This window comes from Rhipicephalus microplus, chromosome X (genome assembly GCF_043290135.1).
Source record: "Rhipicephalus microplus isolate Deutch F79 chromosome X, USDA_Rmic, whole genome shotgun sequence".
Lineage (NCBI taxonomy): Eukaryota > Metazoa > Arthropoda > Arachnida > Ixodida > Ixodidae > Rhipicephalus > Rhipicephalus microplus.
Window position 1 is genome coordinate 329,397,035 of NC_134710.1, and position 19,437 is coordinate 329,416,471.

General features: G+C 41.9%; 1 protein-coding gene across 1 annotated transcript in view; it reads right to left on the reverse strand.

Moving 5' to 3' along the window:
• The window catches only part of mRRF1 (mitochondrial ribosome recycling factor 1), a 41,131-nt gene extending 21,704 nt beyond the window's left edge, over nt 1-19,427 (reverse strand). The window contains exons 1-5 of the mRNA XM_075879640.1: nt 19,278-19,427; nt 18,723-18,910; nt 14,231-14,377; nt 7,443-7,561; nt 3,304-3,395 (exon numbers count right to left, since the gene is read on the reverse strand). Of these exons, the coding sequence (XP_075735755.1) occupies nt 3,304-3,395; nt 7,443-7,561; nt 14,231-14,377; nt 18,723-18,909 (545 nt within the window). The 5' untranslated portion in view covers nt 18,910; nt 19,278-19,427. The remainder of the gene's footprint in view (nt 1-3,303; nt 3,396-7,442; nt 7,562-14,230; nt 14,378-18,722; nt 18,911-19,277) is intronic.
• Between the last annotated feature and the right edge of the window lie 10 nt (nt 19,428-19,437).

Consider the following 19,437-nt stretch of genomic DNA (forward strand, 5'->3'; position numbering starts at 1 on the left):
ACAAAGGTTTGTCGCATGCTGCAATTGCATTCTCTCTTCTCTCGTCCTGAGGAAAGCGCTGGAAGCTAAGCAGGGAGGGATGGCAAGGCCACACAAAAACGTCACGCGCGCTTCGCGACCTTCAGCACTTTTTTTTTATGCGCAGCTTTTTCAGTGTGATTGCGCGCGCACGCGTGGACAAGTAGCGGCCTCCCGTGGCAGTCTCTGTAACAAGCGAGCATTCCATGTTCAAATCAGCCAATGGCTAATAGATGGGTCGTTGACGTGCGATTTTTGGGCATATAACATGATTTGTCGAGAGAAGAGAAAACAATTGTTAGCTGACTTTGATAATTGATTGTGAATTTCTGGCCGCGCGCTGTGCTATAATATTTGGCTTGCATGTTGTCGGGACCTCTACTACCGATCGGCAGCATTTTCTGACCATGCTCAAAAAGTATTGCAGGGCCCCTTTAAAGCTTGTATTTGCAGGAGTTGACACGGGCAGTTTTGTGACCTTTGCTCGCTGTGTGCTCGTCAGCTGCAATGTCTCTACACTTGCACCATTCGTGAACCCTGCTATGGTGCACGGATATTTCTAAAAGACCGGGGACATGCCATGCACGAATAGACAGAAAAACAAAACGACGCGTGGCAGCGGGCAAAGGGGGAGGGGGAGTGAACCGAGGGGCATGGTATAATAAAATAAAAAACGGTAAAGATCTAATGGGCAAGGAGACGCCAGGTTAGCCACGTGTCCGTTCGCAATACCACAGGAGATGAATCTAGGGGGTGTGTTTATGATGCGGGAGAAAAAAAAATCTAAATTTTGACGACTGAAGTTAAGGGTGCATTTAAAACACAAGTGCATTCATTACGCCAGTATATACCGTAAGCAATTTTAAACCATTAAACACAATATGCTTCAGCTATGGCACTGTTGCATTGTCGTCCAAAGAAATATGATAAAATATTTTGGACTGTATATATGTAGAAAATATTTTGAATTGTACGTGTTCAGAACACCATGAATGCTAGCTAAACAATAGCAGGATAATTTATAGTTACTATTGTTAGGAAGTGCAGCACTACCATTAAAAAAACCACAAGCAATTCCAGGCGATTGTAAAGCTAACAGAGAAGAGTGAGAGACATTTCGAACGAACACTTTATCAGTGCTATCACGCTCGAAAATAAATGTGAAATGCTTGTTTTTTTCGTTTAAAGGGACACTAAAAAGGAAAGCAATTTTTCACATATTGGTAAAGTACAATTTCACAATTTCGAAAACATCACTCTTACCGCAAGACAAGGCTTTATAAGCGAGAAAATAACCAAAAAGAAAGCCCAGGTGGAGAGATGCCACCTTGAGATTCCCGCACCAAACACCGTGACATCATAGATTTTGAAGGCATCTACTAGATACTACGTAGCTTCAAATCGATTGATTTCATTTATTTGTGGGGTTTAACGTTCCAAAACCACCATATGATTATGAGAGATGCCGTAGTAGAGGGCTCTGGAAATTAGACCACCTGGGTTTCTTTAACGTGCACCCAAATCTGAGCACACGGGCCTACAACATTTCCGCCTCCATCGGAAATGCAGCCGCCGCAGCCGGGATTCGAACCTGCGACCTGCGGGTCAGCAGCCAAGCACCTTAGCCACTAGAACACCGCGGCGGGGTAGCTTCTAGTCGATAAAAATGCAATACGCTGTCATCTGCATGCGCTGTAGACCTAGTATACAAAGTTTCAAGAAATTTAATCAAGCCAATATCGCAAACATATTGAAAATTTCGATGTCACGTGCAGACATTTAAGCAAAAAATTTAAAAATGTAGCTTCAACCTTGATTTTCTTTACTAATAATGAATAACGAACTTACGATAGGGAACCTTATGGCATTCGAGTTTTCAGACAGCAGTTTATCAATCTAAACCAAGTCATTGTTTCTCTTTAGTGTCCCTTTAAACATTTTTTGTCTTAATGACAAAGTACACATATTTATGTATATTTTTACAATGTCAAATGCCTCCTTCAATGGTATTTTATGTATATTTTTACAATGTCAAATGCCTCCTTCAATGGTATTAACACAGTAAGATTACAAAATTAAATGCTGGCATAAAAAATATTACTTATTTCATTTTGTTACTATGACTTATCTATAGCCATTTATGTAAAGTTATGCACTCCAACTGCAACTTTGCAAAACATGTTCTGGCTTGTTGGACAGCACTCGTGAGCTGCACAGGAGCTTCACGTTCAAAACATTATGAGCAACAATGAATTAGTTTAAGCCAATAAGTAATTCCTTGAAAACTATAGTATTTAATTTCATAACAATTAGTTTCGTAAGAGTAAAAAAAATGAATTTGAAAGGATTTTTTATGCAATCAAAATTTCCGTTCAAGTACCTCAGAATGACATAATGAATGGCAAGCTATTTTTTCCTTGTTTTTGCTACGTTGCCCCAATTAAAGTTTCAGAAATATGCCTTGTTAAATTTTTGGCTCCTATGAAATACGAAAAACCTAACTCACTTTTACTGACACAAAATTACACAGGCTTTAGCAGACACAATACAAATCTATGACATTGTGGCAAGCTTCTTGGAATCACCTCCTCTGATATGTCGTCAAGGTTAGTGCTAATTTTAAGCTCAAGGCTGCCATAACTGACATGTTGTCACAAGGTTATTATATTTTAGCACTACAATACCTTTCCTTTTTGCATGACCTTTTGTTTTCCTTTAGCAAACATGCCAATATTTTTACATGATGATGCAATGATGCATTCTTTTGTTCATAAGCATGTACGAGTGCTTTGAGCATTATTTCATTCGCACAGTTTCCTTTCTGTAAAAGATCCCTTTATGCTTTGCATTTCCAATCAACAGTTTGTCTTTTCAATGTGTGCTGTTATTTGTTGGTTTCCTTTATTTTACTATGTAACCCCCCTCCCCCCCACAATTTATTGCTTTTTCTTAACCATGTTGTATAACAAATGTAATCCAGTCTCCTCTGTAATGCTCCAAGCTCCTTAAGGTAAATAAATAAATGATTAAATAAATAAATAAATAAATAAATATTACAGGAACTTTGAGATGGCTGTCGATCACTGTTGCACTTTTCTGGCTTAAAGTGAGAACACTTTGCTTACCAAGTCTTCATTGGCACTGTTGGTATAGTAGAAGTGTCACTTTAAATTTACTAGTCTTACAAATTGAAGCCTAATTTTTTATAGAGTTCTTTTTTAAGTAGGATGCCACTGGTTTCATTCCATGCATGAATTTCATTTGCCTAATAACACAGAATCTCACTTGGGAAGATGGCAGAACACTGTCGTTCCATCCTGTTGTGTGGAAATGTTCAACCCAGATGCCTGAATGGCCTGTATAGTTGGCTTGATGGCCTGTTGAAAGGTATGATAGTTACATCATATATTTGTTTCCGATAAATATACTAAATCTCTGCCAGAAATAAAAAAAATGCTAATGAAGGTCTTTATATGCACTAGGCACACAGCAATAGGAATGTCAAAAAAAAAAAGGACAATAGTATAAAGAAATATTGAATTCCAAGCAACGGTCTTGCAAAATAATCCTGTAAGAACTCAGCTAAGCTCTTCATTCAAGTCTGCTTCATCAGAAATTTAAGTTCACCAGTACTGACAACACATACCTATGTATCAAAAAGCTGCCAAAAAAAGTGACAGCGTTTCGATAATAATAACTGCCATGATGACCTGCATATAAAATATAAAATACTCATTAATAGAGCCATAGACATGCAAGAGGTCTCAGATCAGGAGAGGCACCATAAATGAGGTCATCAGCCTGACTACACCTACTGCAGGACAAAGGCCTCTCTCCCATGGCCTACCAATCAACCCAGTCCTGCGCTTTCTGCTGCCACCTAATTTTCTGTCTCCTCCACGTGCACTTGCCTTCTCTTGGAGTCCAGTCAGTTACCCTCAGTGACCAGCGGTTACCCTGCCCATACACTATGTGGCTGGCCGTTGTCTATTTCCTCTCGATTTCAACTGTGATGTACTTAACCTCCATTTGCTTCCTGACTCACTCTGCTCTCTTCCCGACTTTTAAGGTTACACCGATCCTTTTCCTTTCCATCACTCGCTCGCTGCGTCGTCCTCAACTTAAGCTGAAACCTTTTTATAAGACTCCAGGTTTCTGCTCCGTAGGGTAAGTACCGGTAAGATGCAGCTGTTATATACATTTCTCTTGAGGGATAGTGGTAGACTAACATTCATGATTTCAGAATGCTTGCCAAATGTGATCCACCCAATCCTTATTATTCTAGTTTTTTCACTCTCATGGTTCGACCCCGCAGATACTTGTGTCCTAAGAAGACATATTCTTTTACAACTTCTAGCGTCTCTACACCTATCGCAAAGTGCCATTTTCTGCCGAGACTATTGCACATTACTTTAGTTTTGTGCATAATTATTTTCAGACCTACTCTTCTACTTTCTATGTTCAATTCAGTAATCATGAGATGTAATTTGTCCCCTGAGTTACTGATCAATGCAATGTTATCAGAAAATTGCATGTTACTGAGATATTGTCCGTTAATCTAGAGCCTTGAAGACCTCCTGTAAACACGTGGGGAATAGCATTGGACAGATCGTGTCTTCCTGTCTTACACCCTTTTTATTGAGATTATGTTGATTGATTGATTTGTGGGGTTTAACGTCCCAAAACCACCATTTGATTATGAGAGACGCCGTAGTGGAGGGCTCCGGAAATTTCGACCACCTGGGGTTCTTTAACGTGCACCCAAATCTGAGTACACGGGCCTACAACATTTCCGCCTCCATCGGAAATGCAGCCGCCGCAGCCGGGAATCGAACCCGCGACCTGCGGGTCAGCAGCCGAGTACCTTAGCCACTAGACCACCGCGGTGGGGCGAGAGATTATGTCGCTTTCTTTATTGAGGACTATGGTGGCTCTGGATCAGCTGTAAATTTCTTCCAGTACGTTTATATAAGCTTCGTCGATGCCCAGATTCTGTAGTGCCTGCAAGACTGCTGATATCTCGACCGAATCAAATGCCTTCTCGCAATGTTTGAAGGCTATGTATAGGGAGTTGTACCCCCATCATTTTGTACCTCATATTTTAAAACTTAGTTATGATACTAGCTACCCTCTCACTAATGCTATAGTAAAGTCAACAATAGGCATGCTCAAATATTCGTCCACTCAAATATTCATACGACTATTACAGTATTCAAATTCACTTTGACACGAATTTATTCAAAGTTTTGAAGTAATCGAATATGAATGAATAAACAAATATGAACCACATGAAACCCCCTGTAATATGGTTTCACTGCAATGAAAAGGTGCTATACCAAGAATACCTTATCCAGGAGAGATCTGCACTGCTACAAAGCTCCACTTCAGGGTGAAATCATTAAATTACCCTCATATCAATTATTCATTTTTAATTTTTAAGTTTAAAAGCTTGTCATACTGGCTGATATGCTCTTAGGATAGTAAACTTAAAAACGCAATGTGTTTTACATGTTTATCACTTGCATTCTACCGAAAGTAAAAATCCTGCTCCTATTAAAAGTTGCTTTCATTTTCCTCTGAACCAAAAAGAATGACATTAATGATATTGTGCAGGTTAGTTGGGTCATGATAAATATTCTCATTTTTCTGCAGTATATCCTATTAAAATGTGATTCAAAATTATTCAACCAAACCACTATTCGCACATGCCTAGTCAGCAAACATATTCGCAGGTGATCACAAAGCTCCAAGTATTCCTAGGAACAAAAGTTGGAATAATGTAATGATTACAATAGAATTCTGCGATATTTCCTCGCTTCACCAGTGGTGTGAGGATTGATGTCTTTGTTATCCCAAGAAGGGCCAGTCATGAACAGCAAATCAAAAGAGAATAATCAGAGAAAAAGTGATCAACTGCATTGTTCTGGTCAAAGCCACAGCAAGAAGGTGACATGGCGGTGCCAGGCTAGCACGTAAAGAGGCCCTGCTGCTCTTTTCAAAGCAAAGCTTCCAATGACTTCATTAAAATGGCTTATTGTCTCATGAATTGGTGGCTGCATAAATTTTCAAAATCTGTCAAGTATGAGCAGAGTTGCAAGAATTTGCCGCATGCTTTAAGCGTTTTCTCTGTCTTTTAGTACTAGCAAGCGTGCTGAAAGCTATGCAAGGAGGGGGACGACAAGTGGTCATGAGGATGCGTCCCTTCGTCAGCACGCATTACGACGTTGAGCACATTGATAATATATTGTGAATTCCGGACTGCTCTGCAATGTTTGGCTTGACTGTTCTCAGCAGCCTCGACTACCAATCGGCAGTGTTTTCTGACCATGCTGAAAAAGTGTTGCAGTGCCCCTAAAAACTTTCTTTTTTCATATTAAGACTTTCTTCGTTCATATGCATGTCCGAGTAAAATGCAGATGAGCTTCAATGGCATGACTTACCAAACAGCTTCCTGAAATTTATCAAATGGTCACATTCAGAGGTCGATTAGTTCACTGAGATTATGTTTTTAATGGCGCATTCGGTTGGGCGTTTTCGAGCACTCTAGAGCGCTTTGAAAAGTGACTGAACTTTCGGTTGGTAGAATTCGAGTGCTCGGACTACCTTCGATTGGTTATTTCAGAGCGTCAGCCTCTGACTCGGAGCGCTCTTGACCACTTTGACTTTGAAGTGAGAGTGTGGGTCAATCCGACCGGGAAGACGGATCACGTGACACAAGCTGGCCAATGATGTGGCTGCCGGCAAGTGAACCAGGTGAGGAGTGCGAGCGTGCATTTCAGAGGGGGCATCGCCGAGCACGTAATACTTCATGCACGTGCGTTGTTATTGGCATTTTTGAGCATGTGTGGGGCAAATTCACATCTATGAAGCCATATATGCACCATGTCAATAACGAGATGGCTAGCGAAGGGGAAGAAAACTTCAATGCTGTCGCTACAGCAGCTCGCAGACAGCCTCTTGATTTGCCTTGAAGATAGTAGCAGCTCACACGAAGACGATCGCCAGATTTATGTGCTGAGCTCAGAAGGCTTTCGCTACATCCAGACATGTCAGAGATAGAGAATATAAGAATGGTCGGACAAATCAGAGATATCTACTGAACTGATTGGCACCATTTGTTGACAAGGCGCAGCACTGTTTGCCCGGCAGCTTCCCGTGCTGGCTGCAAGGTGGCGCTACAGGCGCGCAGCTCTGGGCGCTCTGAGATCGCCGATGTATTTGGTTGGTACGCTGTCTCACGCGCTCCGATTTCAAGCTGCCTCTGCATCTGGCGACTCTGAGCCAGGGGACCAGAGCTGCCAACCGAATACGCCATAAATTAAAATAGAGAAATGGTACAGAAACTTTAAACATAGCAGAATTCTGAACTGAAAGCAGTGCTGGATGCAAATACTACTTCGAATAAATTTGCACCAAAAACTTACATCAGGGAAGCTGGCCATATGCAGCACGATAAGCTGGGGATTTTTCTTGGCTATTTGGGCTACCTCTGCCAAACTGTATTCCTGTCCATCAACATGCACCGGTATCGTGTCAATGCTTCCTGAAAATTTATAAGAATTAATAGCTGGTCAATTACACACAAACAAAAATGGCAAAGGTTCTATAGAAGTTCGCTATAAAAAATTGGCAATAGCATGCATACACAAAGCCTTAGTTACATCAAAGACAGGACTAACTAGGAGAACTAGAAGAAAAAAAGGTTTCTGTATATATAGCTTTCTGTTCATTGCTAATTTGGTGTAAGGTGGAAGGGTAGAAATGCTTTGAACTACTCCCCCTGTGTCTCGCCTGACAGCATGTCAACATGCTCTAGATGCTGAAGTGCCACTGTGGCATATAATGACCTTATGATAGTTTTTTAATTGCAAGACACATGCCTGTAATGGTGTCTGTCTTTGCTGTTCAATGCGTAGAGCATGTGCGTGTATCCTTTGTTGGCGCTGTTATCTTGTTAAAAGCGGAGCATCAAAAGTGTCGCATCAATTGTGTTCCTGTCATGTGATGAATAAATGGCTTTCGAACAATGGCATCTTTAGTCTAACATTGGCAACAAAGAAGGGATGATGCAGCACACAAGCTATGCCACCACAAGCTATGCCCACCATTTTCTGGAAGCTGCCAGAGTTTTGCACAGATTAGGGTAGCATCGACATCTACCTATACGTGAAAGCAAATGCAATAGGTGACGAAAAGAAGCTTGAAGTTCTCCTGACCATCATAGGAGAGAAGGCCGATGTGATGCTGTGTACCTTAATGCTGCCAAAACAAAAGTAAAGTACAAGGATGGCAAGAACATGCTACGACAGCACTACGCCCTTAAAAGGTCTGTGGTCACCAAGCGATACCACTTGCACCGGCGGAACCAGGAGTCAAATGAAATCATCGCGCAGTTTCTTGTGAAACTGAAGATGCTCATTGCGACATGCACATTTGGAACTTTCCTGAAAGAAGTGTTATGAGACCGCAACACCAAGCGATGCAGGCTGCTTGCATTGCCCGACAACAAGGTCACCTGGGACCGGGTGTGCAATGTAGTCACCGCCATGGAAGCTGCACAGAAGGACACCCAGGACATGCTGTTTGACAGCAACGCTGAACTACACAGGCAAAGAAGCCAACTGATGCCTACTGCAAGAAGCAAGTAGCTGAAAAAAAACCTATACGTGAAAAATAGCAGCAGCTTGTCATTTGTGTGGTGGACAGCACACTTCTACCAAGGTGCCCACTCTTAAAAAGTGCCCGTTTTAAGTGTTCTAAACTTGGTCATGTGCAAAAACCGAGTTGTGCCTGTTGTAGAGTTAGCAGCAACAGAGCAGGATTTGCTTACTACGTACATACCAAACGAACAGAGAAGGCAGTCTGCCTGCCATAGTAGTAAAAGTAATCATGGATGGTCATGAGGCACCGATGGAATTGGACATGAGGAGCTGCTGTTACAATTATGTCTGCAGAAAACTTGCCTGACTTATCATACAACAGTGAGGACGTAAAACTTGGACTGTGCAATGGCACTGCAATCAGTGTAAAAGGTGTTGTGCAAGTCGCTGTCAGGTGTGAGAAGCAAAGCCACCGCCTACCATTTGTCATTGCCAAATACGAAGAAGGTGTGCACATGCTGGTGCTTCTTGGCCATGACTGGCTCACAAAGCTAAAAGTGAACTTGCCTGATGCTCTGCATAAACTGCAAGAGGCTGTACTTAAGGTACAAGCAGTCGCGCCTATAAAAACTGCAGAAGCTGTAGAAATATTGAAACAACAGCGTGCTGACGTTTCTCAAGCAGAATACCGTGCTATAAAGGGATACAAGGGTACCATTTGCACAAAAGAGAATGCAACTCCAGCTTTCTGTAAAGCCAGGCCTGTATCGTATGCGTTGCAAGAACAAGTAGAAAAAGAACTGGTGGCAATAGAGAAAGCTGGCGTACTAATTTACTGAGTGCGGCACAGCAGCTGGGCAACGCCGCTAGTTATTGTGCCCAAGAAAAATGACCAAGAAATAAAGATAAGTCAGGACTATAGAGTTAGTGTGAAAAAGCACATCGATGTCGGTAACTATCCCTTACCACTTCCAGAGGACATTTTTGCATCCCTGGTGGGACGAACCATGTTCAATGAGTTAGACTTCGCTAAATCTTATTTACAGCTGCAGTTAGTTGAGCATGCCGAAGAATTTTCAACGGTTAACATACACATCGGTTTCCTCAGGTATTGGCGGTTGCTGTATGACGTTGCAAGTACACCAGCCATGTTTCAGACAGTAATGAATCAGGTTTTTTAAGGCATACCTGGCACAGCCTGTTACATTGACAATGTGCCGATTGCAAGAAAAAACTTAATTGCTACAGTCACACGAAGGAAGCGCCAAATGCTCCGTGAACGCATGGAATCAGAGTAAATGTAGCGAAATGCGTTTTCTTTCAAGAGTACAGTGCCTGGAGCTCGAGATAGACCAGACTGGTCTGCATCCCACAGCGGACATAGTGAAAGCGATCCTCGAAGCACTGCAACCTAGCAGTGTGACCCAAATGAGGGCATTTTGGGGCCTAATAAACTTCTATGCAAAATTTATGCCCAATTCAGCTAGACAACTAGAACTGCTGCACCAGATTTTATGCAGAAGAAGCTTATGGCAATGGTAGCATCAGTGCAAAGAGTGCTTCACGAGGTGTAAGCAATTTCTAACTACAGAAGCAGTGTTAAGTTTGTGGGAATCGAGCACGCCATCCTCCCCTCTCGGTCATTTCGTAGGGTAGGCCTTTTGAAAACTTATCTCCACAAATTGTATGACGTATAAAAAAAAAATCCAGCTCCCATATGTGATGCTTCTGCTTACGGGCTGGGTGCAGTGTTATCACACGTGGTGAATGGCATTGAACATCCAATCGCATTCACTTTTAGATCAATATCACAAGCAGAAAGAAATTATGCATATGTTAAGAAACAAGCACTCGCCATCATTATCAGCATAAAGAACTTTCATAAGTATCTTTACGGCCACAGCGTCGTTATTATCACCGACCATCGACTACTCGTGGTAATATTTGAAGCTAGATATCACAGCAGTGCTGTTGCAGTGGCGCGAGTCCACTGCTGGGCCATTTTTCTGTCAAAGTACCTCTTTTGCATTGTACGCAAATCAAGGGCAAAGATTATCAATGCTGATGGCTTGTTGCGTCTACCATTGTCTTAAAACAGTGATAATGTAGACAAGATTTTTTACTGTTCCCCTGCTCTTGAAGAGACACTAAAGCCAAATAACAATTATGTCAGAGTGAAAGCTCAATGCATGACATCTAAAACGCAATAGTATCAACAGTAGTGTCCTACTTGCCAAGAAATTAAGCTAAATGTATCGCAGAACGTGCGCCACAAGTGAGACATTTTGGAAATGATCCTGATAACGTTACAGTGTCCAACTACAATTAATCACTAGTAATGAAACTAGCTGCAATAAAAAACCTTTCATACATCAAGAAGCATAATAGAATGCTGCTTTTCTCTTTCCATTTGATTTGTAAAAAAAAGAACAACCTGGTCTTACTAGAAGAAATGGCATGAGTGATTCAAAAGTTCAGTTTTCGCCTGGCTAGGCTGGATAGGTGGTGTCATCTAGTGGGGCCCAGTTGAAACGAGCAAGTAGAATGTTGTTGAATGGCCCTTGTTCTTGCTGTGGCTCTCACTGCTTTCAAACTGCTGCTACTAGTGTTGGAAGCTGTGCAATAAAGGTGGGCAACATTGGGCACAGCAACAGTAACGGGTGATTTCAAGTGCGTTAATGCGATGCGGACCACTAAAATGTGATTTTATTTCAAAATAAGCACTTACAAGGCACAAACGATGTTTCTGAACTGCTATTTCAACAATAAACATCGACTTAATATTTGCCTTTAGGGTCCCTTTAACAAATGACATCACACATGACATGTCTAACGTAACGACTCTGTCTTGAGTGCTGTGCGTGAAATGACATGGCATGGCTGGCCGCGGTCTGTGGATGTGCAGTATCAACCTTTCTTTGTGAGACGGTTAAAACTTACTGTAGATGAGGCGAGTGGTTATACCCCACGCTCTTCAGAACTACTACTGTTGCTGCTGCATAAACAACACAGAGGCAACAGTAAAATGAAGGCCCTGGCAAGATCAATGATATGATGGCCCAGAATTGATAGCTGCTATGAACAAACTGTAAAACAATGTCACATTGAACAAACATAAAACAATGTCAAAGTGTGAGGCTGGTAGGTCAGCCAGCGCCACTGACCCCATGGAGGTGGTGCACGAACAGTTGGGAGCGAGTGCACCTCGACATTGCAGAAAAAGAAAAGATATTTTTAGTTGCAGTAGATTCACACTCCAAGTAGGTAGATGTAAAAATAAAGAATTTAACTACTGTGCAAAGAATAGTTGAAATGGTAAGGTTCCTGTTTGCAAGCTACCGGTTGCCTCATGAGATAGTTACGGACAATGATTCACGGCTTAGGGCAAAACAGTTTGAGGATTTCTTATAGGCAAACAACAGCAAGCGTACTTTCAGTCCATCAGTCCACCTTATCATCCTCAATCAAACGGCACAGCATAATGAGCAGTGCAGACTATTAAGCAGTCATTGCTGAAGCAGCTGCTAGCGGATGAATGAAGCCGAAGTTCCAGATCCTTGTAACACAAAGTTGATAACAGGGCGCCTCTGCTCAAACCAAACATGGAAGATGTGATTAATGCCAAGTCCAAGAGGGAAGTGCACCACGCAAATGAGCATAGGGGCATGGTCAGAGCATTTTCTGTTGGCAATCACGTTCTCATGCGTACTGTTCGTGGTGAACTTTGAAGTGGGAGCCTAGAAAGATTGTGAGTGTGAAATCTCCGGTAACGTACCTGGTGTACACTGACAGACAAACATGCTTAATGCATTCCGATCTGCTATGCTGTACTTCTTTGAAACATGCAGAATATTTGGAAGACTGCAGTGATGAAATGTTATTGCCACATGCCAGCGATGCTTTTAAATGGGGCAATTGCTCGGTACAACCAGCAGTGCCATCACCACAGCAGCCGCTCGCCCCTCCTGTACTTAGACATAGCACTCAGGTGATGCGTCCACCAGATCGACTAATGTACGACCAACTATGATTTTGCTTGGGGAGGAGTGTTGTAATGGCGAAAAACATGTCTGTGATAGCTGTGTGCCTTTGCTGTTCAGTGTGTAGAGCGTGCACGTGCATTTTTTGTTGGCGCTGTTATTCTGTTACAAGCACAGTGACCAAGTGGTGTCATGTCAGCCGTGTTTCTGTCAAGAGACGAAATAAACAGCTTTCGAACATCGGCATCTTCATTCTAACAGATAGGATTTGCAAGCAGGCATACTGTGTATTTTCGTTACTAGTATATGGTATGGTATGGAGAACTTTATTAAAGTCCTGAGGATCAGTCCAGGACTGATGCTGGCTGCTCCCACGTCGAGACAGGGAGGCCAAGCCCCTCTGCCGCCACACGGACCCTATGGACAGCCCTGAGTAGGTCCGCCAGCGTGTCACTGTGCAACATTCGCTGCCGCCACTGTTCCCCGTGAGAAGCCGCACCGGCCATTGCCGAGCAGCGCCAGAGCATGTCCTCAAAATCGACCAAACCCCCCCACCTACTACAATAAATCGAAACCCCGCAGTCCGGATTAATTTTATTCATGATGACCTGGTTGGGGTACGTCCACGTCTGCAGAAATCTTAATGTACTAATCGCCTATGGCCTGTTAAGTCTAGAATGTGGCAAGGGGAATTCCTTGCGCTCTAAGTAATAATGTTTGGCTATATCATTGTACTAGTACCCTTTGAAATTAATAAAAATGGGAACTTTTACTGATGAAGCTTTGTAGCAATGAAAGACATCGTACCTTGCATTATAGACAATTTATGCATAAATTTTTCCAGTTTTCACTTGACCCACCTCAGCCATCACCCCCATTTAATTTTTTCGCCCACTCCCAAATCCAAGTTGGCCCACACCAATAACATGCATTTTGTATGAAGCACCATAAATTTTGCACAAGAAATACTACGGTCACATATCGACTTCTGAAATGCCCCTAAAAAACGGTGCTATAAGCCAAACATTTTGGTGCTAAAACAAGGCATTTCGGCGCAGCAATTCTTTATATATAAACTATATGGTTTGTCGCAGCAAGTCAGAGAAGAACAGCCGACCAGGCGCAAGCGTCGCAATGCACCAATAACGAACACCGTATTTCGGCCTGAGAGTGGTACCCTCTGCCTTTCAGAACAGCGCTGACCTTTTTCATTACTGTGCATATAAAAAACACCAGGATGTCAAAACTAGCCTTTCAGAGCTTGCTATTCAGACACTTTCAGGAATGATATTGGAGATTGCTGTAAGCATAAGAGGCTTTAGGCAACACTCCCTGTTCCTAATAATGTAGCAGACCATTGCTGATTCAACTTGACACAGTTTAATGTGCTTAATTCAATCGCATTGGTAAGTGCCAGTCAAAGCAATGCATTAGTGTGGGTGTGCATGAGATCACTGGCCTCAAGGTGTTCTGGCACAGGCACTTGCAACATCCAGTCATATTGGCATAGGTTGCAAGAAAAGCACCAAAGACTGTGCTTGACCAGAAATGGCAGCATAACACATGTTACAATTTATAAACCCAATGACAGTACTATCATAACAAAAACAAAAGATTGTATAAGCAGCTTACCTGCAGCAGAGTTTATAGTAAGGTGCTTGATGAAACTTTCCTGCAACCGCTGCACCACCTTTTGCATTTCTGATCGAAAATATTGAATACGGACCACTTCTGAAAGTTCATCATCGGTGAGTGCAATTTTAGGTTTGGCTTCCTTTCCTGGAAAGAAGGCAAGCATATAACTTAATCAACGGCTTTGTTTATAAAGGAATGTGGTTTATCAATTTGTCCAGAAAGGGAGAGTGGGCCAGTTGGTTTAGGTTCCTTTTAAAACATCGCAAAGACAAAAACACACAGAAGAGGACTGAAGAACATGAGTGCTGAATGGCAACTAAGTGCTTTATTCAAACAGAAAAAAAAAAAAAGGAAAGAGCAGAACATGCATGCCCAAACTACACACATGACATAAAGATCACAAGCTTTCAGCATCATTAGATATTCACCAAGTAATTTGCCCCACTATTGAGCAACACAGTAGACTGGATTATTTTCCTTCATGAACAAAATAAGGTCCCCTCTTGTTGCTGCAGTAATCATCTGGCCTTTTAAAGGAGCCACAATGATTAAGATATGTCATACTTCGTACTGAAGGTTCTTCTAAAAAGTTAACTAGCAGTGATTAATGAGCTTAGAATTCCATGGTGGAGTTTGTTCTCATTACAAACACAATAGAAGATAATAGAAAATAAATGGCAAGAGAATATACTATGTTTCCCCCTGAAATGGGCACTATTTTTATGTTTCCCCCTGAAATGGGCACGATTTCAATGATGGAGACATAGCGTGGGCTTTCATACGGTTAATAAATGTATCAGCATGGTTTCATAAGCACATTTTAATGACAAATATAGTCACTTCTTTTCAACCATCATTGGGTATAATATGCAAAACTGTAAGGTGATCCGGCATTCTTAATTTAAAAGATTGAAATAGAACAATACAGACACCATGCTCTAGCGCATTAGGGCCACACATAAATGATATCAACATTGTGATTATCTCTCTAGCAGTGGCATCTGGGACTGAGCACAAAGATACGAGTGTGATTCACAATTGCTGCATCGGCATAGAAGTGACAAAATGCAGAAATTTTCACACAGCATGCACATTGAAAAACGGAATAGTTAGAAATGTTAAGTGCTGGAATAATAAAAGGATGAAGGACACAACACATCGGTTACCTTTAAACAAAAGGCTTGTTTCAATCAAGGCACACCTTTTCATCTAGATGCTGTCTACACACTGCAACAGCATCCCATATGTGCACAGATATGATCTTTGGCTTTTGATGCATTATACCCGCAATTCCAATCACTCATCAAATTGCACACTATAGCACATAAACACTGACAATAGTTTCTAGGACACAAAAAAAAAGACGGACTACTAGCACACTCGGAGCCCAAATTTACAATATGTTCAGCTTCTATTCCCGATCTGGCTAGTTTTTTTCTGCTAGTTGATAAAATAACAGTTTTTTTAAGAAACAGTTAACGACGACAAGAGCTACAATGTAACATTAGGAAACTGTCACGTCATTTTCGAACATTATTGCAGAGCTCCCTTAATCTTCCATTGAGGCAATGCCTCGTCTCCTCAACACAGTGCTTGCCACAGGGCGTTGGCCACAGATCATCCTTCCTGAATTTTACAAACTCTGTCCTATGCCATTTCTTGCAAGCACGTGCCTTCCCCCATGTTTGACTGGTGATTTTAAGACTGAGTTAAGCTTTCAAAGAGCCACGAATACTTTCAAGTTGGCCTCTTCAGCTCGCTACTTCAAATTACACGAATTTCTTGCAAGGCACAATAGCCTTCCCTTTTCAATCATGAACAGTGAATGGAATATACATAGTTGAGCACTGAAGTGATCTTCATAGTTTGACCTTGAGTAACAGACACAATAATTTTTTATTCTAATAGATTCAACACCCAGAAGTACTGCACGAAAATATCCATCCTCTAGTACTTCAGCGCCTTATACCTCAGTGAAACACCCACTCCCCACATGTGAGGCTTGTGGTGTTAAAAATTTGTGAGATGTCAATTTTAAATCCCTCTCTGTGCATGCATTTCTGTGCCACAGAAAAAAATTTATTTCTTCCTGTCCCCTTACAATATCAGCCTAGGAAAAAATTTCTCATCTGTGAAGGGCTCATACACATGCTTCATTCCAGACTGCTGTACAAGTCAATGTGACATCTCACTCATTCAAATATGTTTTATCTGTGGCACATTTCATTATTTAGACATCTTTGGCTAATCACTAAAATTTAATGTCATGTGTTCTCCACGCTAACAGAGCAAAATTGTTTTAAAGTGCTTTCATGTAAGCTCGTAAGCCTTGTTTACATGGAGCTAATGCAATAATAAATAGACACTAAAGAGAAAAACGATTTTTGAAATATCATAAAGTACAGTTTCACTATCCCAAAACGCCACTCTTACGCAGGACAACGCTTGGCAAACAATAAAACTCCCCAGAAGAAAATGCGGGTGGAGGTGCACCGAATTCCCGCAACAAACACTGTGATGTCATAGATATTGAGGGTGTCTACTAGATCTTATGTAGCTTCTACTCATTAAAAATGAAGTACATTGTCATCTGTAGGTGCCATAGACCTAGCATACGAAGTTTTAGAAAATTTCATTCAGACAATGTCGTGAAAATACAAAAAAATATTTTTTTTAAATTTTTTTTGTCGTGCAGGGAGATTTTGACGCAAAATTTAAACATGAAACTTCAACCTAGATTTTCTCCGCTATAAATAAACCTATGATAGCGAAACTTGTGGCACTAGAATTCTCACAGTGCAGTTTATCAATCTAAACCAAGCCATTATTTCTCGTCAGTGTCCCTTTACTCTGTAGACCTCAATCAACATAAAAAATAAATAAATCTTAGACCAATGATTATGTATACAATGCATACTCAAAAAAAGAGAAACTTTCAGGAATGTACTGTCAGCCACAGAAGAATGCAGGATCTGCAGTGCGTCATGGAGCGATGGGAAACTGCACTGCTGCACACCACCTGCCATCACACAGCAACAGTCGAAGTGATCATCCGTGTCCTTCGTGATTAGCTCCATCAATGTACCAACAACTGTGACCATTTCGATAAGCAAGAGATTATTTCACATATTTTTGAACAGTTGGGTGTATTTATGAAGGACTGTGAAAGCGCTGGGAGCTGCGCGACAAAGGCAAGGTCCATGCTTTCTTGTTTGCTACTTTCCTTCCTTCACATCTCCTTCAGATCCCACTCTCCCCCTTCCAAAAAGGCATTGAGACATGCCCTACCTAAGACCGTTTACACCTGTGCAGTTCGTACTAGTTCTAGGAATAGTAGTGGGAGCTTATTGATTGATATGTGGGGTTTAACGTCCCACAACCACCATATGATTATGAGAGACGCCCTAGTGGGAGGGCTCTGGAAATATCGACCACCTGGGGTTCTTTAACGTGCACCCAAATCTGAGCACACGGGCCTACAGCATTTTCACCTCCATCGGAAATGCAGCCGCCGGAGCCAGAATTCGATCCCACGACCTGCGGGTCAGCAGCCGGCGGCGACCACCACGACAGGGCAGACTAGACCACCTCGGCGGGGCAGTAGTGGGAGCAGAGTGGATTGAGAAATGCAGGCGATGGCTGGCATCATTGGCATGCCCGTTTCAGGAGACTTTAAATGTTGGCTCTTCTAGCCGACGACATGGCTGTTTGTAAAAAAATGCACTAAAGTAATTACTTGATTGATTGATTTGTGGGGTTTAACGTCCCAAAACCACCATTTGATTATGAGAGACGCCGTAGTGGAGGGCTCCGGAAATTTTGACCACCTGGGGTTCTTTAACGTGCACCTAAATCTGAGCACACGGGCCTACAACATTTCCGCCTCCATCGGAAATGCAGCCGCTGCAGCCGTAAAGTAATTACTTTTCATTCGTTTCTGCGAGAAATAAATGAATGAAATGAAGGTTGCGAATATTGACGGCAAAAAATTTCTTCAGTATCCCTTTAAATAGCTATACAGCACTGAAAGGCGGTGAGAGGAAAATATGGCATGCTGGCACAACAATAACTTTCAGCCTCAAGCCCAGACATGTGGCTCACGAAAAGTCACGGGCGTGGATCACCTTGAAAGAATAGTTAAATGTCTCAAGTATGTGCAGATCTCTTAAGAGTTGGATCAGTTTAGACAACCCATGAAGAAGAGTTCATGTCAACATTTTCAGATTGCTTTGGTTGCGCTCAAAAAATGGGGGGAGGGGGAGGGATTACATGAGCGCTTATAGGACCAGATGAAAGCATTATAATATGGCATACATGCAAGAAAATTTATGTAAATGTGGGGTATAACAACTGGCTACAGTTTTCTCAATATACATGGGCTTCTTAAGTATGCTCAGTGCTGTTTAACACGGCAGGCAGTGAAAAACTTTTTGTTGTTGTTGTTGCTGATTCACAGAGAAGGCGAAAAAAGAAGCAGAGTGCAATATACCAGAGTGCTTAGGTCGATTCGCCCCTTTCGCATAACGGAAGCAGCTGACAATAAGCGGTGGCTTTAACGCATTGTGCAGCACGGGCTGGTGGTATATTGGTTGATGCAGCGTTGTCGCAAGGCCACCACATGTTGGCAGAACGTTCCGAAGTCTGCTCATAAGTTGCAGTTGGTACCTCAGTGCCATGCTGCAACAATAAATACAAATAACAATAGATAAGCTAAACCGAAAAACCATACCAATCAGCTTCGTTCTCGACGCACTTGCTTACAACAGTTTTTCTTACTCTTCATACAAGGCATGCAATGATATTGACGCCTTTGAGAGGCGAAGTTTCTGCGGCGTTCGCAAGAATCTATGCTCAACGAAAAACAGTTGCGTGCAACAAACAACGTCTAAGAGAACTATCGTAAACGACCGGCGAGCGGTAAACTAAAATAGCAGTAAGCATTCTCCCAGAGCTAGATCGGCTACCGGAAAAATTTATAACTGTAAAACACAGTGGACACATGCTCCGAAAGAAAGATATTTCCTGAAAGTAAGCATTTACGCACATGTTTACGCACGTGCTCTTACAGGCACATATGATGAGACTTGAACGGCTACCGAAAAACAACAAAGATACCTAAAAAAAATTCTCTTGACATACTAACAGCGGTGAATATACTGATCGATAATAAGAAACTCTACAAAAGCTACTGCGTGCAAGTTTGA